The sequence below is a fragment of the Dermacentor variabilis genome, chromosome 4 (assembly GCF_050947875.1).
Source record: "Dermacentor variabilis isolate Ectoservices chromosome 4, ASM5094787v1, whole genome shotgun sequence".
NCBI lineage: Eukaryota > Metazoa > Arthropoda > Arachnida > Ixodida > Ixodidae > Dermacentor > Dermacentor variabilis.
Genome location: NC_134571.1, coordinates 137,475,666 through 137,500,746, shown reverse-complemented (window position 1 = coordinate 137,500,746; position 25,081 = coordinate 137,475,666). Strand labels below are relative to the sequence as shown.

Below are 25,081 nucleotides of genomic sequence, written 5' to 3'. Positions count from 1 at the left end.
ATTTTGGCATACCGACAGCAGGTTGTGTAAAAAAAGGTATAGTCTTTCAATATTTTCAATTGCTGCATTGTATACTAGTAGGAATGATGAAATAGCTACGTATGCTCGTAACAAATATAGCTTATTGGTTGGAAACAACTATAACTGCATAACGACACGACAGCATATATTACCACGATGTTTTAAAACGCGCGCTTCTATAAGAAATATGACGAGGGTGTCGATCTGCTATATACAACGAAATGATGCTATATACATCTAAATGAGCAAAAAATTGTACGTTAGCCGGAAGTGAAATGTGGGCATGCACCGACTTAGGGATAATGTACCACCTACAGCCGTGATGTATAATACGACCGTGGAAAGAGCAGAGAGTGTCATGGATCTACCTATGCTATGAGGCTTCAGGAATCTTGTGCCAGCACCGGTTTGCCACGCTGCCGTCAGTACTCTCGCAGTACAGGTGCCTTCAAACTATCTACAAATTATTTTACTTTTCGTTATTATTTTCTACATTTGAATTTCAGCTGCAGCTAATTTCCTCGATGTTTTCCTTGGCTTCATTGTAAGTTGGCTTTATGTGGTAGTAATTAAGAAAAATCGAGCCCCTCGGTTTGCCTTCTCTTTCGTTCAAATATATATATATATATATATATATATATATATATATATATATATATATATATATATATATATATATATATATATATATATATATATATATATATATTTATATATATATAGATACTCGGTCTTCTAAGCTCTCCCTTCGTCTCTGCTTTTGCCACGTTACCGGCTTCCCACACTTGACACATTCTTTTCCCACTTTAAAGCTTTTAATGGTGACGCAATAAAAAAATGGACGATTACGATACTCCCTAATGCGAAATTTGAGCGCAGTTCTATGCGCGTTTTCATTTCACAATATATTGAGGCATCGCACTAATCACCGCACCAACGGGCAAAGCCACCACGCGCGGTGCTATATGTATATAAACAGCCCATGCGCACAGTTGCCGCTTCCCGGCAACTGCAGCTTAATTATGCAACCGTAACCTTTACGGGCAAACGCTCGCGGAGAACGCCATGCACGAAGGCGAGCTTTCTGGATCTTTTTGTACCCCGCATGGCCAGTGTCGCGGATGCGCGGACGGGAGCCCCGTCTGGTGGTGCTTCAAGACGGTTTCCTCCGCATGAACTCCTCCTCATGCTTCCGCTGCACCCTCCTCCTCCGCTTTCCCCCTCGTGCTCTCTTCGCTCTCGCCGCATTTCATCCCCCGCTGCGCACCGCATTCGCTCTTTCGTGTTTCGCTGTGTTCGTTCGCTCGGTTACGCCGCCGAGGCACGCCGACGCTCAACGCAGGAACGGGCGCCTAAGAGATGCTCTTCAAAAAAATTACGCTTGGTGTGCTATTTGCAATTTGGCCGGTTAAGGTACACGACTTCGTTACTTGGCGTATGCATTGTGTGCAAAGCTTCATAATGAACAGCGCGACAAAGGCGAAGACCAAGAAGTGGACGTGACAGACAGAGCGCATGTGCTCGCCTTTATTGCACTGTTCATTATGCAAAGCGATGTACGGAGTAGCCGTCGAGCCACTGCCATCGAGACGTCCACCTTCACGGACGCAGGACTATGATGGCGTTGTAGCCGTGGACGACGTCTGCCTGCGCATTTTCGACAACCAAATCACGGTGCTTCTGGGACACAACGGAGCGGGCAAGTCGACGCTGCTCAACATGATCTCGGGTGAGTGCATAGCAAGGGCCCCGCGTGCCAACTCGCCCACACAAATACTGTGGCTGAACTTCGCGGCGAAGTCCTCGTAAGCTGCGTTTAAGCAGCTCGAATATATGATGTCATGGAACATCTGGCTAAGCCATACTTTTCTGCAGCTGTTTGTGCCCCATAAGATGATAACGACACTCGCCCTGGTTGTTCGGTGGTATATGGCAGTCTCTTGCTGAGCCCGAAGCTGCGGGTTCAAGTCGTGGCCGTAGAGGTCGCATTTTGATGTAGGCGATACAAAAAAAAAATAATGAAGAGAGTACTTGGGAACAGGTGGTCAACATAATCCGAAGCCCTCCTCTATGGCATCATCTCACCGTACCACTCTTTGTACGGGATGCTGATTCTCTAACGCTGAACCTGTCATGTACGCTGCGCTTACGGTTTTATGTCTCAAAATTAATATTTTGGCATGGTAAATGTAATTCATAAGCTATAAAAAGCACTTTTGTACGTTGTAGCGACTTATCAATTGTGGATAGCTCAGCAAACCACTTACTAATTACCCAATTAATTAAGATTTAAGTAAACGAATGTTCCGTTAACTTCTTGCACAAATGTACTCTCCACGGCCAGTAGTAAAGCTAAAATTGTTCTAATTTTCCGTGATGTGGGAATGTGTGCTTGTTACAGAGTTAAATCCAATGAATGAATGATTGAATAAATGCATGAATGAGTCTGACAGCGAAATTGAAGCTTTAATCATATTGAAAAAAATTTTTTCCTCGTGCCATTGCTCTTCTTATAACAAAGGTGTCGTATAAGCACTTGTGTCCATTTCACAGAACTTCTAACAATCACAGCAGGTACCTATCATGGGTGCCGGGTGCTTGAATGCGGGCCAATGGGGAAATGATTCCTGTCCAAAACGGTTAGGGGGGTGCGAATAATACTGCGAGACCAAATCGAATAGATTCGAATATCGCATACTTTTCGAACAATAAGCAGCTGTTTTCATCGTGATTATCAAACAATGTTTGTGCACAAATGGTAGTATTAATAATGTTAGCGAGTTTATGTCATTACACTACATTACTTTGCTTGTCATTACCGCGCCAATTAAAACCATAAATAGATCATAAATAACTAATAAGTAGTTTGTTCGCACACTCGGGAGCCTCTGGAGCGTCTAATTGATCGCTGTACGCCCGGTCAAGTCCGACTCCCGAGCGACGTGGCCTGCACGCAACTTATGCGCATGCTTCTACTAAGGCTGGGTGGACGAAAGTTTCCGTAATTTTGCTCCGGCTTTATTAATGCCAAAGCATTTTAAGTCCGACGAGGCAGAAAAGCCGACGTTGTCCGCAACGAGTGGTATCAACGATCATCAATGGTGACGTCATCAGCGTCTTGCGTGATGTCAGTAGCAATACGAAATTAAAGTTAGAAGTTAGAGTAAGGCGACTTAAGGAGGAGTGAAGTGAATTAGGGTGAAATAAAGTGAACGAAAGTGATTTAAAGTGGATTAAGGTCCATTAAGGTTGGTGTAAGTCAGACCAAGGTGGATTAAGGCGTATTAAGGTGAAGTACGATGTATCAAGGTGCATTAAGATGGAATCAAGTAGATTAACGTTGATACAAAGTAGAGCAAGGCGGATCAAGGTGGAATAAACTGGATTAAGGTGCATTAAGGTTGTGGCACATCTGGGCAAGGTGATTAAGGTGGAGTAAAGTAGATTAAGGTAAAGTTGTGAAGGACACGTGACGATCTACGACGTCACGTATCATGGACGTAACCAGTTAATGAGAGAAGCCATCGTGCTTACGTTATCAAATCACGTAAGGATACCTAAGTGACGGTCAATTTTTGTTGATGAGCACAGTTGACAATTCTCAAATATTCAAAACCTATTGGAAAAAATATTTCGTATTTACGACTAATGATTATTCCACTTCAAGGCTGCACCATATAATCCAATATTCGATTCTTCATTCGGTAGTTTCGAATATTCGCACAACCCTATATATAGAAGTGGTAAAACGGTTGTTGTTCCACGAAAGCAGTTACAAAACCGCCATTGCCGTGCCTCCCATCCTTACATGTTGCAAGTTTTAGAACTGAATGAAAAACTCCAGACTTTGAAGTTATAAAAGCTGGCCACGTCGGATTTTTTTATTCATCGATATCTCCGAAGCTTATTTACTCTTCGATCCATTTTCCTTCGCCTCAACACATCGTGTTGTAAGAATTATAATGTTAACGTGCGTATATTTGGAAAGGCTTGCGTTTGTTGACTTTACATCTATTTTTTTCTTTTTTCTTTTGTTAGGGAAAAACAACGCCATTTCAGAAGCACATATGTGAAGGTGATTTGAGACAGGCGTGCAGTGTGCATACGACCAAGATATCGACAAGCATAGCCTTCAAGGCCAATCTAAAATTCGGCACACGTGTGCCACACGGGCCCTTCCAATCTGCCTTGAGATAACGTACCTCGTGACCTCCGAGACGAGTACGACCTCAAGATAATTATGGCGTTGCACCAGGGAAAAGAATGAGCGCTTAAGAAAAAGCCACGAGGGCCATACCTACTAGGCGATTTGGTTTACGTATGCGGTCAGTAATTTCACCACTACTTGAGCATAAAAGTACGTTAACTGACGTGTCAGTAAAAAATCTACAAGCTTTGTGCGTAATGTTTTCAAAATCGTTGCGAACACTCGCTGAAAAAGTGGCGATGCTCAGAGTGATGCCATGGCATCCTCGTGCTTAATCATGTCGTGCCGTCCACGGCTTTGAGCGGCGGCTGATTTTTGCGTGCTTGTGGTCTTATAGCAAGCTCTGACCGGAACGCCTACCACCCGACGCTCTCGTAAGCATTGCTGCGCTTCGGACCCTGCACAGCTTCTGGGCCGGTTATTTCGTCAGCAATTGCGAAGCATGGCCACGAGACAACACCAGCGCGGTAAACCACACGGTGAACAGTGAGACACGGCCGAGAATGTAGTGGGAGACTTGTGTAATGAGGCTGTAATGAGCGACTGTTAGCCAGAAAATGAGGTGAATTATTAGTAGAATACATTGCAGCTCAAGCAGGCCAACGCCGAATGTTTCTTGATCAGTCAATTAGAGCACTCTTCAGAGTCTGTTCATGTGTTTGAATTCAAACGAGCGTCTTCAAATGGAATGCTTTTGCTTCGAATGTAATCTAATATTAATTGGTGGTCACTGTTCTTAGCCCATCGTTCTAACGACGTGTCTATTCGGTAGGCATTTTCGCAAAAGAAAAAAGAATACGTGGCGCTGTGACCCGTAAATTTAAGCTAACTTTTCATTGGCCCTTCTCCGGTTATTGGCGTTTGTCGTCGCTTCATCGCAATATATATTTGCGGATATGTGTAGGCAACTTGGGCCATCAGGAGGGTACTGTTAGGAATGGCATGCCGAGATGCCAACATGTAAAGTTTCTCAGCCAGCTGCAGCAGCAGGGTTGGCGTTCTCTGGGAAGCCACCGTCATCCTCTAGCGGAACGGCGCCACTAAATCTACGGTGTGCGGAGGACAATACGCCGCGTCAGCGACTCTTCCGAGATGAGTTCGACGAACCAAGCTTTGTTACTGAACCCGCCACCGCCTACCTGATCTGCCGTGAGCGGGGCAGTTTCCGAGGGAAGGTAATTGGCGGCACCTCCCCACGCGCCTTTCAAGACTTAAGCCCCGAGTTCTGCGAAGCCCGTCTCACCTCGGTGGGGGCAGTGAAACCAGTGCGTACGTGTGTAAGCCCTCCCGCTCAAAGGCAGCTCGGCTTCGATGACTGGTCGAACGGTTCCCTCACCTAGGGATCTAGGGAGCACGGAGTGTTTATAAGCAGCTGTTTGTCGGCTGCTAGGGTGTGCTCGTCAGTGTGCTCGTGCTCGAGAAGCAGTGTGTTTGGAGCTCCGTGCTCACATGCTGTATGCTTCGTCTTGCGTGCTCCATTTGGGAGCCACGCTAGACTGTCGAATGTATCCCTTGTTCTAATGTAAATATCTGTAAATAAATCCTGCTCGCCTAGTCCTGTCCTCCCAAGTTCCTCCCTACGACCTACAACTCGTACAACTGAATGACAGCGGTGAGATCGACCTCCAACCCCGACAACTGGTGGCAGCGGCGAGATCGTCCTCCAACCCCTACAGTACCTGAACAGACAACTCGTCGGCTGTTGGTTGGCCCAGTAGATATCTTGGGACGTGGGATATGTACCACTGGGTGCCTGAAGAGACAACTTGGGCATTGGGTATGTACCCATTCTTAGCCAGTCTCCCAGAAGACGTTCAAGATGAAGGCATTTTACAGTTAGAACAATACGAACAAGAAATTGGAGAGGCGGATGACCTGGACGCAGACGCGAAGAATCCAGTTCCTCGACCAGCTCCTTTGCGTCGAGTTGAAATCTATGCGAAGCGTTGCTCCACAGATTGCATCTGCACGATTCTTTCCTTCAGCTTAAATGAGATGCGAAACGAGGCTGATAGCGCAATTTCAACTGCTATTTCAGCAGCATAGTACGTTCTATAGATTTCAACCACCCCAATTCCCTACAGGTTTCCTGCCTTCTAGTACTGGAGCGGTGCTGGTGAATGGCTACAACATAATGACCTGTACCGGCGAAGCCCGACAAAGCATGGGGTACTGTGCCCAGTACAACGTGCTCTTCGAGGACCTGACCGTCGAAGAGCACGTGATGTTCTTCGCTATAGTAAGTGCCACTGAGTTCTCTTCGCGATTTTGACTTGTTGATAGAGGGTTCCTGAAGAATCCGCGAGCGAAAACGAATAATTCATTTCGTATTTTACGTTGACGCCATCTGGCTGATATGATAAGAGCAGGCCAGCTTAATGGAGTCACCTCTCGGTGCTGCATTTGCATATCAGGGAGGTTACGTTTCAGGATCACACAATTCCCAAAGCGTCTCCATCGTAAATGCTCTTTGCGATGGGCCGGCCACCTTTGCTAATATATGTCCCGCATCAGAACTGATGAACAATTTTTTTCTTAACACTAGCGTAAGGGATCCTTTTAAATACGGGACCTAGACGGTTTTACGTAAGCTGCTGACACAAATGGCTGACCAAAAGCCATGCGTTCGGCCACGTTCGCGGACATGCCAACGTATGCTTCAGTGAGGCTGTAGCTGGGGCTACACTGTCACAGTGCGTTGGAGCCTTCTTCAGGGATGCTACCATGGCAGCTTAGTGCAGTTACGACGTCACGCTTCTGAGAACAATATTTCGGGTTCGATTCACCCTTGAGGCGGCCGTATTCTAATGGGAACGGAATGCAAAAGCACTCGTGAAGCTGGCGTAATAAGGGCGATATAGGAAACCCTGAGTGGTTTTGAAGACGTTAAATGGACTATTAAATCGGTCTACTGAATCTTCTATCGGCAAGCAATAAGGCCACCGAAAGAAAGTCTGAGTGAAGCGAAATACTCGTTCTCCGTCGTAGCCGCGGGGTTAATATACATCCACCACCGCGAGCTGGCGTAAAGCTTAACCTCAACTGCAGAGGCTACAGAAAAGGGGGACTAGCTAATTTATCTCACTGTGTCCCTTGTTCGACAACATTGTAGTTTTCCTAAAGACCTTGTGATGACGTCGAAACCTGCCCGTGGCTTACAATAGTTGAATGTTTGTTACTCACCTTCTTGGTCCACAGTCAGACACAATGGCGAACGTTTATGACTATTCGACATAAAGCTTGACGCTTTTATATGTTTTAACGCGAAAGCGTTAGGGTCCCCGTGTCGCAGAAAAATTCGGTGTCGGCCTCAGGCATCGGCGTCCGGCGTTGGCGCCGGGCGGGACGTGAGTGAAAAATCACTCCGAACGGCGCATACCGAACCACGCAGGTCCACTGCGTGTCGTAGAGGCGTTACTGAAGCAACTGAATTTCTCAAAGTAAACTGCGTCAGAAAAATCGTAAAGTAGGACTTACACATAACTTACAGACGTGACTAGCGTCGTATTGTAATCTGAATGTGCGAGAAAACATAATTGTGTTACGCGGAAACTCAAGCACAGACCCCTTTCCCAGCGTTTCTGTACCATTCACAGAGCGGCGCTCCGCACTCGGTTTCTTGCAACGCCATCCAGGTGGCGCTCGCCTACGCGCATCCGCGGTAGCGGCGCGCGGAGGCGAAGGTGAGAAAAAAGAAAGAACCTTAATGCATAGCGTTCGCCGCCAGCGTTCCCAGGCAAGCATTGCGGTTACATAAGCTGCAGCTGCCGGGAAGCGCGAGTCAGGGATATTTGAATGCTTTCGCGTTGCACTCTTAAAGGCGCAGTTTAAGCGTGCTCCAAGTTTTATCTCTGTGCAGTAAAGTTACATAGGCATATTTCGAACACGTTGGTGTTGGCATACCCGATGGGAGTGCACCAACGACGTCAGTATTGCAGTGATGTGAGATTCTGGAGAGCCAGAAAAGGCGCAAAGGAACTCGGGGCGGGTGGTGACCCTAAGTTGTCGCAGCACGCAGCACCCCGCAGTGACAGAGGAATTAACAGCCTTTCCTCGGGACTCGTCGGGAACGGTGACGATTGCGCTGGAAAGGGAGTAAGCGACTGGGAAGTTTCTTGGCACAAGTTCGAATGAGGTACCTGTAAATGCTTTGAAAATCAGCGGCTTCCCGAGTTAATACGTCGGAGACACGGGCGCAGTAACTCGACGCGACATCCAGAAAAACGTAAAAAAAAATACATTTCATTTTCTTCGCTCGTGTTCAAGCTTTACCTGGTATACAAAGCTGCAAAACAATTTCCCTTCAAAGAATTTTCTTTCGGCATTGGGTGATTTACTGCTTGTTTAGTGCCCCGTTAATGCGCTAAAACGTACGGTTACTCTAACAGATCATTTCGGGAAGAATAGCGGCTTTCATTCGAAGTTTCAACGAAGTTTCGCAGCCTAAATTGTTCTGAATTAGGCCCGGCAATAAAGTTGAACGCGATGTCAGCCAGGACAAACCTTGTTAGGGACAGTCGTTGTCCTCGCCTACATCGCGCTCGTTCGTGCTCAAGTTTCGCGGCGTTTGGTTCCCACTGAGAGCGCACACTTCCTCGCAGGTGAAGGGCGTGCCGCTGAGTAAAGCGCGGCAGGAAGTCTTCAACCTGCTGCAGGACACCAGCCTGTACATCCATCGCACCGTGCTTGCCATGGACCTCTCGCCTGGCCTACAGCGCCGCCTCTGCACAGCGCTAGCCATCGTGGGCATGCCCAAGGTTTGTTCTCGATGCACTGTTGGATGCTGACGGTTCGTTTGAACTCAACGAATGTTGCAGCGTACTGCGGAAGATAAGTATACAAATCGCCGAAACGCCATCGATACACGAGCGAGGGCTTGTCATTTTCTGCCGCACAATCCTCAACATTTTTTATGCAGTTTGATGCCATCGTGAGTTTCCGGCAATTTTTTTTTAAATATAGACGTTGATTCTACAAAGCTCCAGGGGTCGAATTCACGCAGCTTTCTTCTTCGTATTTGCCAGTAACCCTATGTCTAATTCAGCAGTACGGACTAAATCACCATTGGCTGAGAGTATGCGCGCAGTTCTTTGCAATAAGGCGGTTGCGAATACCGCCGAAGGTTGTGCTGTCTTCTACGCCTCTAAACCACCATATGTATTTTATAAATGCGCACATTCTTACATTTTATAGGTTTTTTCGAACATAGTCAGGTATACAGGGCGTCCTAGCTAACTTTAGCCAGATTTTAAAAATGTGCAAATGCCACGTAGCTGGAGAAAACATAATTGGAGGTATTCAAACTATTTTTCATTTGGCCTAATTAGATAATTAGTCTTAATTAGTTATTCAACTTCTCAAATATTATAATTAAATGAAAAGTATTGATGAAAAAATTGTAGAGCGACATGAAAAACTCCCATTGCAGCTTTCTGCTGCTCAATACGTGCTACATAAAAGTGTTTTTCCGAGCGTGAAAGAAGCCCGAAAATGCACGCAAAATTGCCGCGCGATTGGCCACTCCAGGCGCTCGAGGACCAGTTGCCTTCAACCAAAAAGTACACGTCTACGTGACGCCTGCGGGACATAGGACGTTCTACATCCTGCGCCATGGCTCTGAGTGGTGGTGATGGCTAACACTTTCTAAAAACATGTTTTTTTGCCGCAATTGAACACTCACAAAAGGAAGACACATAAAGACAACACAGGCGGCACTTCAAACTGATTTATTTTGGGCTGTGACCCATGAATATATATATACATACACGCATGCGCTGGCTGTTCACAGATCTACGTTACCCAGCGGTCAAACAATCTAGTTTCTGATTTATAGAGCACGATAGATGTATCACTAATGCAATTTGTTCCTTTCTTTTTTATATAGTAGGCTTCCATCAGCTCACGTGCTGTTTGAAATCTACTTCTGCCAGGAATCCTAATCTCAGAAAATCGTGGTTTGCACATGCAGGCCTTGCAGTGAGCAGGCAAATGTGCCACGCCATCTTTCATTAGATTTAGTTCTTGGCAGGCAGAAATTAGGATTCTTGGCAGATCTAGATTTCAAACAGCACGTGAGCTAATGGAAGCCTATCACTCTAAAAACTAGGAAGGGTATCGCAGGAGTGAAGCGGCCGGTTCACTCTTCAAAGCGTCGTTTTACTCTCGCAAAATGTCGAGGAGAGTGAAATGCATTGTTCACTCTGTCACCAAGGAGAGAGTGAAATGTGCTTTTTACTCTCCTCTTCAGAGAGAGAGAGTAGAACTACTCTTGCGGCAATAGAGAACAAAACGTAGCGTAATCTTCTGCTTCAACTGTAGGTGGCTGGCCCCGAACATGGCAATGTATCATTCATGCACGCTGAGCAAAGAACACATCGTTTTGCTTCTATGATGATGATGCTGTGTGGTGTTTTGTGGCGCAAGGGCCAGGTTTGGCCAAAGAGCGCCATGACAAGTGGTAATGTTAACGATGTATTATGGAAGATGTGACTTGGCTGTAAAGTGGCCTAAAAATAGTCGCTGTAAAGTGCGTAAAATCTACGTGCTATAAAATTATGGCGATGACTAATGACGACTACTATGAACATTAATATCCATCGTAAAGGAATGATGCATTGTTTAAAATATGCGAGATGTTAAATTGCTTACAGCACTACTGCCTCGCCAGAGCCCTTGAACCACAAGGGCCTAGAGGCATGTGCTATTCAAAATAATTATCGCAGCGGCATCCTCTGAAGAGAGGAAGCGCTACGAACGTGTGGGGCTAATAATATGCAACACAACATCTTTCAAAAACCTAGGACGGCGTTGGTGTCAAAGAGTGGTTCTGGGCCAAGTAACATAACAGGATGAAGGGGGATGTGGTGCCGGTATGCTAAGAGAAAATGTTTTTTTCTTTCGGATTCGGCTTCCCGACACTCCAGTAGGACGTGGAGGACGGTCAGCCTCTCCCCGCATCTACCACAGGTTGGAGGCTCGTTTCCCGTGTGTAAGAAGTTATGTGTGCCAAAAGTGTGTCCTATTCTTAGACGGCAGAATAGGACATTGTGCTTTATTACATGCAGTTGCTTCTAAGAGAACAGGCCGCCGCAGTTCAAAGGAACGCGTAGCGAGCGCTCTACTTGTTCACTCGGATTTGCTCCACCGCGCGCGCGCGCGCTCAAGATCGCGGAACAACACAGCACCGGAGAAAGGTGATCCGTACAGCGAGCTGCACCGCCGCCGCGAAGGCCGGCCAACGGAGATCGTATGTCAGCCATCTCGCGTCGCTACATAAACACGACAGTCGTTCGTCATGCCTTGGATATAACAGCAAATCCACCACGGTAAGTGAATTCTAACTTAGGTGCACATTCTCCGTATATGTCATGCTATCGCCAGGAAGTCGTCGCTGCGCTTAGCCGACGCGATTGACAAAGGACTAGGCATACGCGCTGTGTCTCTCCCTGTCAATCGAAAAAGCCAGTCGTCGCGATAACTGCGTGTGATTTTATCACGTTGCCGTTGTCCGTAAGAGCTTTAAAGATCGCAAACGCTGCCAGAACTATGGTATGTTCAATAAGACGCCAGGCGAGAGGACGCTTAAAATGGTTCGTTCACCATCCCGTGATTCCGAGCCTATGCGGAGCGTGATTAGCGTGCGTTTTGTGTGTTTGAATTTATTCAGTTTAGCAGTCTACTGTGTACGGAACGCTGTTGAACTAAGGAATCACATAACAGAAGGCGTCATTTTGCTGGCAGCATGCTTTTTTTATAAATAAACCGCGCGCTTGACGGTGTCTCGCGCAGGGGGAATCTGCGACCACTGAAGTTACGTGCAGCACCAGTGCTAGTTAGAAACTTTGCCGCAGGCATTCAGCTGCATGCTGCAAGAGGTCAGTTGGGCGCGTTATCTTGAACTTACTGGAAACGCATGAGGAATCCATGTTTTATGCTGAAAAGAGTATGAACCCCATATAAGCGATCTTGCGCGCGGCGCGGCAGCTACAAGCGACGCGATGGAGATGGCTGTCGCTTTCGCTCGTCGCCTACAAGTCGTACTCCGTGCGAGCGACGATATTGAGCGACGCCTCCCCGGTGTTGCCGGCATGAGGGCTGCAATGACGCGTGACGCGTGCTTTAGTAATTTACGTTGATGTATTTTACTAAAAAAGTAGCATAAAATATTTCCGGAGGTCTTGCCGTTGGTTCTTATCCTTGCACGTATAAAAATTGAATCATTTGCTCGTTCCGCGCTACAATCGGTAGTATTTGAGCGATGTACATCTAGTTCCGGCTTCGTGCTATTGGCTAGTCGCTCATAGCACTTTCGGGCGACGAGCGATGATTTCTAGATTTACAGAACCGAGCCATCTGTTCAAGCGACGGCCCGTTTTGTCGCTCGTCGCCGTCGCGCACTAAATCGCTCTCACAGTGTTTATCCCTAAGACTGAACTGTTTTTGCTCATGTATTGAAATGGTGTGATTATAGGTAGGTCTGGTTTTGTCTCCTGTTGCGGTTTTCGTGCATGGTGCGAAACTGAAAGGATGCTTATGTCTACGAACTCGGTGAATTGTCGAGCAGCTAGTTATGCATCGGCATCGAATATAACGGCTGCTGTGTGGAATTACAATTGCAAGGGCGCTTTGCATACGCTTATTGTTGTGGACATGCCTGTGCATTTGCTAATATGAGTTGGCGTGTCAGGGTTATGTCATATGAATAGCTAAATCAGCCCTCCTTTGGGGGTTACAAGCGTAATGTGTGCATTTTGCTATTGCATGGCAGATCAAAATGTGTTTATCGCTTGAATATTTTTAGTAGAGAAATAAAATATCAAAATAAAATGTTGCTTTAATTCCGTGTTACCAGTCTGTCGTACACAGAACAATAGGTTGGTGTAATAAACCAATAACTGCGGTTTAACTGCAACATTTACATGTCTCCAAGAATCTAAAATGCTAGATTTCAAAGTGCAGCAGTAGTCGGGTCTGTCAAAAATGAACTCCATTGTGCACCTCATACATGAAAATAAGTTCATGTCTTTTAGTAAGCTTAGATGCAGGCCGCAGTGAACTTTCTTGTTAGTATTGAAATGTGGGTAAGCTTGCCATAACAAGCCTCGTTGCCCTTTTTTATAGGCACATCCATATATCCATTGAACTGAAGGACAATATTTTCATCCCTACTGAGCATCATGTTTGCAGCTATAATCCTCAAATTATGGCTTCAGCAGTGGCACAACCAGGGATGGTGCGGGGGGCACACTGGGCACGTGCTTAGGATGTGTCACAAATGGTGTTTGCGATACACCAGGCTCATGACAGACCTATGATGTTTGAAAATGACCAATATTCTATTCATTAGCAGAAGTATTCTAACATTCGTGCCGAACGAGGATGAACTGTCCGTTATTTCTTTTTTGTGTAAATCTAAAATTGAAGTTAATTTAGCAGTTGACTGTTGCAGTCATTTGGATGTTTTGCATGCATTTCACTAAAAAGACTAAGAGCTAAGACTTTCTTTTATTGCCATGGCCTTGATTGTCTTGATGTTGTTTTGCGCCATGCCCTTGTGTTGACTTTTGCATATGATATTTTTCAGGCACCCGCTTTATATAACTCAAGAAAGCAGCTGCAAGGACACGAGGATGTGAAAGAGCCAGTGCAGCGCGACTTCACGTAGTGCAGAAGAGCCAATGCCAAAAAATCAAAATACATTGCCATGCAATTTGGACAAGAAACCTAGTATGTGGGTATATTGGGTGTGCCATTTGACCAAATGTAACCAAAATCAAGATACAGTATGTTACACCAAGATGAAAATTCTCACGTGCTCCAGGCAGTCATCTTAACATGGTATATTTATGTAATGTCTCCGATTGGAAAGTCAAATCAAGTATGTTCTCTGGAGACAAACACATAGCAGCAAGTGTCATCGAAAAGTTAGAAATGTGTTTTAAAAAAGCTGATTAGTTCTGAGAAGTGACTGCTTTTTGTCTTGCCTCTCAACAGATACATCCATGTGATAAAAAAATAGTGGTACAATGAAATTGCATATTTGCTTAGTGACATGATACATACTTGCAATGAGCACGGTGCCTGTGTTTACTATAAAAAGCAACAGCCCATGCTTGGTTAGGTTAGGCCCACTACAACATGCAGGCATGGGTGATTGGCGCTTTTTTTTATTTCTGTGTCGTAAGGTTTATTCACGTGCGTATAAGTGCAATGGCACGCAGTATGGCTAGTACAAAAAAGGGGGGGGGCAGATATATGTAGCTCACTGTACACGACACGGGGCAAAGGAAATCCGTGTTCAGCAACCATGTTAAATGCCATGTACGTAAATGTTACAACGCTACTCATTCGAAGCGCGCACAGGTGCATACTGAAGAAAAGTTTTCCAGGGTACATAATTTAGTGCGTAATTTACACTAATTTTGCTCTAACCACAAGACATAATAATTTGAATATACTGCACGGAAAAACCTAGAGCAAATTGAATTGTGTCAGCTTCGTGTGTATACATATAGTCTTTCCTATGCATTAGGTTTTTTGCGTAATGCATTACCAGTTGACAGCCTATCTTATGTGTACTCTGTTTACATTACAGTTGTTTATTAGTTTACTCATTTGTTTTGCAACTTATGAAATGCCGGTGTATATATATTTTCAACATATGACATAACCCTGTATGTTTTTCAGGGACAACCCAGGACGTGCATTTCTCAGCACCCAGTCAACTGCCAAAAGTGACTCAAACACAGGCCACCAGTAAGTGGACATCAGTTGCAATTTCACATTATGCAGTTGGCGGCTGCCTTGTACGGAGGCTTTTTTTTTAATGAAATGGTGATGTCGTTCTAATGTACATTTTGACCACAAAGGTGCGATCATGTCTCACAGAGGCATATATGGTTGCTATTCTCTGCGAGGGACGTGTTCTCGTGTTCGTGAAGCATTTGTGTTTGGCAGTATTGTCGCCCAATGAGTCAGATATAAACACTGTAACTCGCCACTGCTGGGAAGTAGTTGCGAGAAACACAATATATTATGACGCTGTAAAGTTATTTCATTAATTCGAAGGAAAATTTTGCAGCAGGAAAAAGATTGCTCTTCCAGGTAAACATTTCTTTTTCTCACAAGTTATTTAACCGAACCGTGGATGCGTGAAATTCATGACTTATGAATAAATTTTAATTCATCCTTTAGTAATGCTTCTAAAAAAGACTAGAAATAGCATGTGACTACCTCTCCAATCAGCAGATCATACACTTACTGTCATAAGTGGTAGTTCCATGCAGTCTCGCACTCTATATAACCTTTCCTTTCAGCAGCATTGGAACTGGCGGCTGCGTTTTCAGAAGGAGGAGTGCACTTGGCACTGTATATGTATGTGTGAATTCGGTTTTCTTTGTATGTGTCGGCTCACTGACACAAACAGTGTAAAAATCAGTTGTACCATGAGGCTGATGACGCCTTCTGCTGCTAGAAATGCGGCACTTCATATTTTATAGTACTGCATGACATTTAAATCAAAGCTAGCACATAAGATGATCAAGAAAACTAACCGCTGTTATAGCTGTTTTCCTCAAAGAAAGCTTGTCCTTTATGGAATGTGTTAATCTGAGCTCTCCACCAATGTTTCAGTAGTATTATCCCTTAGTGAGTGAGAGATTGGGGGCAATTAATCGTGTTAGTCTTTAAGTGGTGTCCTAATTATGTGTATTTGTTCCAACAAAGTTGTCTAGATTACTTTATTGTGTAGTGTAAAGCTTATGAAACCATCAGCAACTAGTGAGTTGCTAACATGCATATGCATTTGTCACTATACAGGTGGCACTCTGCTGTACCACTGCAGTGCTGCGGAAATTGCCAGCACCAGCGGCTTTGCAACAGCTGTTTCACAGCATGTCGGTATGTGCTAATCTATAGTTTTGTTGAGCTGAGTTAGTATTATAGACCACTGCTACTCTATATTGTGACAGATCCATATGATAAGTGATGTAATGGGCACAGCAAAAACATGTGAATGTTTTACTATGCTACACAAAAAGGCTCTCCTTTTCGTCACTGGAGCAGGGGAGAAGAGCATGCAGGCACTCCTGAATGTACATATATTTCAAAACATGAGAAAGACATATATATATATATATATATATATATATATATATATATATATATATATATATATATATACACACACACACACACACACACACAATAGGCAGGGACATTCCATCTTTCATTTTGAATTGACTTGTACAGCGCAAAAATACAACACAGACCACAGAGAAGCCCGCATGTTAACAGGTATGATACACACAATAATTCAACAGATTTGATACTTCAGGTGTGCTATTTTATGCAAGGGGGAAGGGAAAGGGGATAAAACCAGAAAAAAGAGTGGAGTGGAAAATAAAGGAATCGTGCCAAAAAGCATGAGAAACAATGTGCAGCCAGGATCGCCAGCAGGACATCTAAAAAGCACTGATAAAATTACATACAGGGCAACCTTACGTATTGTTTGTTTCAATCAACTCAGATCACATGCAGCCATTACTGCAATCAAGTTGTTTCCTTATGTCATGAGGGAATGATGCAGGCCCAAAAAACTGTTTAGAGCTGAAGGATTATGTTCCATGCTTGCCTCATTACCTGCTTTTTATCATATTATTATCAGCTGCTTATATTAGGGACAAAAAGTAAAGAGTACGAGCTTTCTCCTAATTCGCCATTCCACACAGCATGCCTTTGTGACTATATGTACATGCAGATGATCCATAGATGAAAAATATTCAGTACAGTAGAATCTCATTACAAGATACACTTGGTTGTAAGAGACATCTGAAAATGGTTTGGTTGGTTTGCCACATTAACAACACTGTACGCAAGAGTCACCTTTGTTACTAACGACTTTTTAAGTATTCACTACTTCGAAGGGACACAACCCAGACACATTCACTTCATGCACCTTGTGTGCTCCGAAGGGTGTAAAGATCACGCAATCCTCACACAGGTCAAGTGCGCATGTCTCTTTAGCATGAACTAGAAAAGGAGGGCAACGAGGACAGTGCAGGGCAGAAAGTGTCGACAGTTGAAGCTGACGAGCGTCTAAGAGCACCTCAAAGGCACTGCGAGCAACAAGGCTTGCAAAGTGAAGTGTTTAACTTCCAGAAGTTAGGGAGGAAGCTAACACAATCTACAGTCACTAAAAAGCTGTGAATGTCTTTAAAGGGCCCCTAAACCACCGAGGTTGAAATTTAGTTGCAGTGTTGCAGTTGTACATGTTAAGGCAACGAACACGTAGCCACGAGAATTTTTCAAAACGGTCCAGTAATTGTGGAGCTACGTGTTTGATTATCTAAAAGTAGTCCCCGCTCATTTTACTCTTTCATCTGGTACACACCATCTGGACAGTATCATCTTTTCCTCGCCTAGTACACCTCCAAATGTTACGGGACAGGCCATCACCAACGAGCTCTGTTGCTGCCGCGCAGGCCCGTCATCCTGCGAGGGGTGGCGCTAATGACCTTGCCAATACAATGGAACTGTATGGTGACTCTAGTTAAACAGCCTCGTAGGGAGACCCTTCTGTTGGCATTTCTGTTCTTTGCCCCCATTGGCTGCCCACAATGGCATCGCGAGCAACGCGACGAGGAAGAAGGAGTGTGTATTTGCTTGCAGGCCTTGCCGGCAGTCGCACACTTTCGTTCGACCAATCGACAGCACCGGAAACTGGTGACATCATCAGAGACAGCCTGGTGATGTCAGGACAAACTGCGGGGTGCAGGATAGGTCCAGAGAGGCGCACGGGGTCGTTTTCATCATATTGTGGTGCTCCCACAGTGCTACACACTGTGGCGTTTGGCGTCGTCAATTGTGACTGCATTCTGATTTTGATGCGCATGTTTACTTGAAATGTTCAAAAAATGTCAAGAAGTGGTTTAGGGGCCCTTTAAGCCACCCTGAGCAATTATTTCGTCAGATATATCTAAACATACTTTAGTGATGATGCATAATAAGGTGATCTAGTCTGGCTCCTCAGTGTTTTAAAATTTTTGGTTTCGAGAGACATGTTTCCCGTGCCTCTTGAGTATCTCTTCTAATGAGGCTTAACTGTAATGTACGCACACAATTGTGTAACTCCTCCTGCAAGTATTATTCCTTAAGCCTGGTCACTGATGTGCAAAGCTTGTGGTTAAGTTTTGATGTCCGTACTTTTTAGAGCTATGTTTATTAATTCAGGCTGTTCTTATTGGTTCTTCAATGCAGGAGACAATGCCTACGAAATTATTGGCCCTGATGACGAGAGCCCTCAAGGGGCAAACGACATCTCTGTTGCAGAAGTGAGCCCGATACCACCTGAAGTTACCATGACAGGTGGCACGGCAGCAATAGATACAGAGACGGCCATGTCTACTGCAGCTGCAACAGTGTACGAGGCAAGCAGCAGTGTGTCAGCATCAGCAGCAGTGTCAGAAGGAACCGCACCAGGCCTGGTAGAGCAACATGTTTGCTATCACTGTGACTTTTTTTGTAGTGCATACAACTCATTTGCTCAACATACAAAAGCTTTTCACCACGACTGTGAGCCAGTGTTCTTGTGCAGCAAGTGCAAGACTAAGTTAGGTGTTATAACACAGTACAAGCATCACTTTAAAATATGCAAACATATTACAGTTGTTGCCTCCCCAGCCAGCCCACATAGCGACAACAACGTGGAACACATGGTGGGACACACCTCTTCCCCATTAGAAGATAGTAAAGACTGTCAGTGTTGTTGCTAGATTAACTGGTCTTTGTAGGCAACCAGAAGGACAACACAGGTGTCATAAGATTGTTGTTTATGTTGTTGTTGAAGAGGTAAAATAGAAGTTTGATGCAGCTGAAGTGCCAACTGATATTGAGCAAATCAAAAACAACCACCTGAGAAAGCAACACTAACGAAATTTGGGTACCTATGTGCCGCCAACTCTGGTAAAGATGGCATAGGACAGAAGTGTAATGAAAATCACACAGACACTGCTGTTCCAGCACTGGTCACAGTGAGCACTGACTTGTAGGGCAAGAGAGTCAACTGAAACGAACATTGTGGCATAGTGTCATGCTCCCATGTGACCACTTTCCATGTTATTTTGCATGATACAGCTCAACCTCCAGAAACGAGACTGCAACTTGTCTGTAAAAAGCTTTCACAAAAAATTATTCACAACACTATTAACACAGCAGTATCTTCTTTTTTTGTGGGTTCGAGGTTCCCGGGTGTCCATTAATGCAAAAATTGCGGAAAAAAAGAACACGTGTCGTACTTACACCTTTTTAACAAGTACGAGGGGGACACAACTTTTCTATTCATGCATCTTCATCATACTATCAAGTTTTTAAATGCCTTTTATAATTATTATTACCAGTTATATCTGAGTGCATTGTATGCATTTAGCAGGTGTAAAATCAGGTCAGTTGGATCAGATGCCTTATCTGCAAGAGAGCCCTATATTCAAGAAATTTGAATTAAAATAGGTACGTTACAAATGCAGTCTTTCAGCACTTTATTGCTTGTTGTTTTAAGCATTGCTCAATACTTTTGTGGATGGCAGTTTCAACCGGCACAGCACTGCGCTTTGTCACGGTCACGTGTCTTCAAAGCGGTGTTTACCATTTGTGTTGATCTGTTTGTGTATTCATAGAGCAAGTTTTTAATTTATTTTTTCCGCATTCTTGTGCTTGCACTAAGCTTGTATAAGACAGTTACAAAATGGGCGTCACTATAACGAACTTTTCTGTTGAGCTTACACTTGCAAATAATAGTGTTCAGATGGCCGCACTTCCATGTAGGTGCACCGATAGCTTTGGGTATGTTCTCATGTTTGTATAAATCTTATATAAGCTAGTTACAAATTGTATGTCACTAAGCATTGTGATATTCTTTAAAGAACTGCTTGGTTGGTTGTACACTTGTGAATTAGTATTGAGGCGGTGGTATTTCCATGTAGGCGCACTGCTAGCTTTCTGTGCGCTCACGTGTTTGTATTAAGCTTTTACAAGGGAGTTACAGCATGTACGTCACTAAGCGCTGTGATATTTTTAAAGAACTGCTTTGTTGGTTTTACACCTGTGAGTAATAGTACTCGCGTGGCACTAGTCATGTGTAGGTACACAGGGACCATTTGTATACATTATGCTCATGTAAAGCAGTTACAAAGTGTATGTCACTAATCACTGTGATATTTGTTGAAGAATTGCTGTGATGGTTTTACACATGTGAATAATAGTGGTCAGGACACAGTACTTGCGATGTATAGTTGAATTTATACAGTGCCAAGACATGGGCTGTATACGTACCAAAAGAAATGTATGTCATTATATTGTTGTGGTTATTACTGTTTGGATTTTATTAAACTCTGATAACATTTTTTCTTGTATCTATTGAGGTATGGCAATTTGTCATGCAACCAAACTGAGGACCTGAACATACAAATAGCATACAAATAAACAGCTAATTTAAGAGTGTACTGCTCATATTCTGCGAAACCAGTTTAACAAATCTTGTACTACAATGCTGGAAAAATGACAGAGCTGACAGGGATGTACAGAAAGAGTTCTGCACTGGCTGAAGGACTGCCCCCACACTGGAGTTGGTAATGTTGCGTTTATTGGAGTAGAACAGTAAGTGCACTTCTATTAAAAATGGGACAGTAAATGCAGAAACATAAGGCAGATGAGCAGATGTGGCACATTTTTTTCAGGGCCCTCCATGCCTACTACTGCATTTCTTGTCTTCCTGTGCTCTTCGTATAAGCCCCTGTTCAGTCAAGGTTTTTACTCCATGACAGTTCTACTGGGTTCGTAGCAATATTGAAGAAAAAAATGCAATGGTTTTCAAGAACTTTCGAGGCCCCGACACAGTAACTTCAAGGACCTCGTGCGATTTTTTTAGTAGTTTGGACAGGCAATAACCTGTTCAACGACATCGTTAACTTTAATGCAAACAAAAGAAAACAAAACAAACCGCATTTCACTGATTTCAAACATTTGAAAAACTGCTAATTTGCCTTTCACACTAAGCGCACACAAGGAAGCATTTCAAAAAAGCGCTCAAAGTTTTTCTGCAATAGCACAATTAACTACTTGGACCTGCAACATTTGCGGTTTTTGAATACTGTCTGGTTTGACAGTGTATGTGATGTCATCTGTTGCCTCAGCTTTTCACCACCAAATAAGCAAGTCGTTTGTAATTTCCTTTTATTGTGTCTGTAGCTCTCGATTTACTCATCACTGCTTTTCTTTGCCTCAACTGTTGAGCTTCCTGCTTCTGCTCCTCCAAGTACATTTGTCGCCGGTTCCGTGTGCCTAAAACTGGTATCTGCAGCTCCTTTGTAATTTCAACTTTAAGGATGTCGCTTTCTTTCTATTACCTCCACAGACAATTATCTGTGACATGCGAAGAGTGTCACAGAAGGGAAAAAAAAAAAAACGCTTGGCAATGTCTGCTAAGTCTAGCCAAGTGTACAAATTTAAGGACTTTCCAGTACTTCTAAAAATTCCAGGGTTTTCAATGCCTTGAAAATGGCATTTTAGAAATAAAGGGTTTTCAAGGATCGCTACAAACCCTGGATTCTAGCACCTAAATAATTTTACAAGCTTATTTTGGCGCGGAGTTTGGAAATTCATGCTTTTTAGCTAACGCTGCACTATCTCTGTACATTGAAGCCACGAGAGCGCAACCATTTTGGAGTAAAGCAAAATACTGAAAGCTTTTAATACCACTCTTTTTCTATGGAGCTTCGTATTGCCTAGTTAAGTTTACGAATGTGCCTGGTTTTGGTGGGCGTTTCTTCGACATTTTCTGTGAGAAGTAGATGACTAACGCCCATATTCAGAAATGTATCTTAATACAAAGCTCATGCTTGACTTTGTATAAACGACGCCTGGTGCGCACGTCCCCTAGACGCTCACTGCCTTTCTTTTGGTGCGTTCACGGCTTGGGTCATTTAGATCAAGTCAAGCATGGGCTTCAAGCTATGATGCATTTCTGAATATGAGGGTAAGCGTGCGCAATTCCGGGCAACGCATTGTGCCATTGACACTGAGAGGAAACGGGAAAACAAAGTTAACACCCTATGCTCCTAAACTTTTGCCTACCTGTGGTGTGCGTGTATCGTGCAAGAAGGAACAGCGCAAACACCAGGACGAAAAAAAGCATCAACCACACCAGTGCTTCGTGGTGTGGTCCATGTTTTTGCGTCGTCCTTGCGTTGTGCTGTTTCTTCTAAAATGCTCAACCAACTAGCCGACAAGTCCATCCTGTGCATATATATTGAACACACGTATGAATGTAGATGGTCTTCGAAGCTTTTAGAACGAGCACTGCCACAGGATACGAGCAGTGCACGCGTAACAAGTGGACACATTAGTCATTTAAACATGCGTGCTAATGCATGTGACGCGGCTATCGGCATAAGCAGTCTCCAAATGCTGGAATGCATGCTCTTCAAAACGCTAACGATCCGCTGCTAATGCAGGACAACAGCTCACAGCGGACTGAACCGAACTCTAAACTAATGCACTTGAAAAGAACGCCTACGCGGCAGCGTGAGGCACGTCGAAATGCTTGGTACTGGCGTCGCAGTTAACCACATACGAATGGAACTGGCGGAAAAAATAAACAGACATGCTCACCAGTATACGCGCGACTTAAATTCACATACGTGGATGGTTGGCACGATACTTTGTATCCGCGTATTTTCGGAGAACATATAATGCATGGACTGGAAAAGCACTCGATCGTGAGCTGAACGGCACATTTATTATTTTCCTGGGGTGACGACAAGCCGTGAATAGTTCTCACGTCGTCGTCTACGTTGTATTCCTTCGTTAGTCGTAGCAAGGAATGGAAATGATGCAAACGCAAACGTATTCCAGTACACAACAGCACAGCACACTGCAGAGAAACTCCACCCACCGCAGCCGATTCCTCAAATACATTTGTTATATATATAACCTCTAAAACAACACGACTGAGCGTGGTGGCTTTGTGGTGTAATGGTTAGGATGTGTGCTTTGAATTGTATAGATGCGAGTGTACGCGGGTTCGAATCCACGTGATGTATAGAGCAATGTGGTTCTCCATAACTATGTGATTCCCTCGACTATCGTGTTCTAATTAGATTAATTGTCTCCTGATTGTGAAATGTGCGAAGATAATTGCGAATTAAATGTTAATTAGCTTTTTTTTCTCCGCAGTGGCGTTCGCGACGCATACGCATAGGCCGGTTCCGAGCAGTCACGCCTCATGGTAGGCAGGCAGCAAATAGCCAGGAAAAATGACTTTACAATCCTGCATAACTTTGCTCACGCCTATTCTGTAGGCCGCTTGGAATTGGGCTACTGACTCTGAGGAGCCGCCTAGGGAACGGTATATCAGCGACCCTAATTTGATCTGATTTCCTGCCTGCATGCGTGGCCAGGACTTCGCTAAGAGGGTATTGGGAAGAGTACTAGCACTCTGTTTGGGGGAGTAGAAGTACTCGGTCTGGTGGAGTGCCATTACCCCTGCGGTGAGAGTATTAGCACTCTGCGGAAGAGTACTAGCACTCCCTGTGGGAAGAGTATTATCACTCTGCGGAAGAGTACTAGCAATCCCTGACGGTGGAGTAACAAAACTCTGTCAACAGGAGTTGACCTACTCTCTCTCAAAGAGGGTCCATCTACTCTCGAAAAGAGAGTGAAATATGGGACAAGCCGCTACTCCCTCAAAGAGAGTGCCCGGCACTCCCTTTGTTTTTAGAGTGTACTATATAAAAAAGAAAGGAACAACTTGCATTAGTGATACATCTATCGTGCTCTATAAATCAGAAACTAGATTGTTTGACCGCTGGGTAACGTAGATCTGTGAACAGCCAGCGCATGCGTGTATGTGTACATATATTATTGGGTCACAGTCCAAAATAAATCAGTTGGAAGTGCCGCCTGTGTTGTCTTTATGAGTCTTCCTTTTGTGAGTGTTCCATTGCGGCAAAAAAACATGTCTTTTTAGCAAGCACCAATTAGGCCAACAAGCAGTTCTGTTCTACCACTTTCATTGTTAGTTCTAGTAGACAGACATAATTACCACAGGAAGTGGATGGGAAAGTGTCGCCGCGGTAACTGAATTGGTAAGATCACACACGTAATGCGAAGACGCGGGTTCGTATCCATTTCTGTCTTCCATACATTTCCTTTCCATTTATTTACCATTTCTTTTACTTCAGTTAAGAATTACGAATATATTTCCCTGCTCCGTCCATTTGTTGGCTTCTTATGATTCGACTAATAGAAATCGGACCTCTTCTCGTTTAAACGCACACAAACACGCACATATGTATATATATCGTAAACTTACTATTTGTAGCGTACCGGCGCGAACACTACTTAAGGTCGTAATGCGTTTGGGAAACCGAAATTTGCCAATTAGTGAGCTGCGCGAGTCGGTGCGCGACATTCAGGTGGTCATCCTGGACGAGCCGACTACCAGCATGGACTCGGACGGACGGCGCGAACTGTGGGAGCTGCTGCTGAAGCTGCGGCGCACCACCTGCGTCCTGCTGACCACCCAACACTTGGACGAGGCGGACGTGCTGGGAGACCGGATCGCAATCATGGCCAACGGACGTATAAGGTGTGTATAGCAAGGAGGAGCGAATTGTGCGAAGAAGATGCACCGACAGCATGCATCAACGGCGTAACAACTTTATGTGGCACTGAAAAGAAAGCCATACACGAGCGATCGAAGCTTCTGCACACGAGTTATACGGCTCTAAGTAGTCCGGCAGAACTTGACAGCGCTTTCAGTTTCTTGTAACAAATGCTGGATCAGCGTAGCGTCCACGG

The 25,081-nt window shown here is 44.4% G+C and overlaps 1 protein-coding gene across 1 annotated transcript in view; it reads left to right on the top strand.

Annotated features, from left to right (window-relative positions):
• LOC142578350 (phospholipid-transporting ATPase ABCA3-like) overlaps positions 1 to 25,081 on the top strand; it is a 107,301-nt gene that overhangs the window by 36,192 nt on the left and 46,028 nt on the right. Inside the window, exons 9-12 of the mRNA XM_075687747.1 lie at positions 1,633 to 1,750; positions 6,313 to 6,467; positions 8,830 to 8,985; positions 24,697 to 24,869. Of these exons, the coding sequence (XP_075543862.1) occupies positions 1,633 to 1,750; positions 6,313 to 6,467; positions 8,830 to 8,985; positions 24,697 to 24,869 (602 nt within the window). The remainder of the gene's footprint in view (positions 1 to 1,632; positions 1,751 to 6,312; positions 6,468 to 8,829; positions 8,986 to 24,696; positions 24,870 to 25,081) is intronic.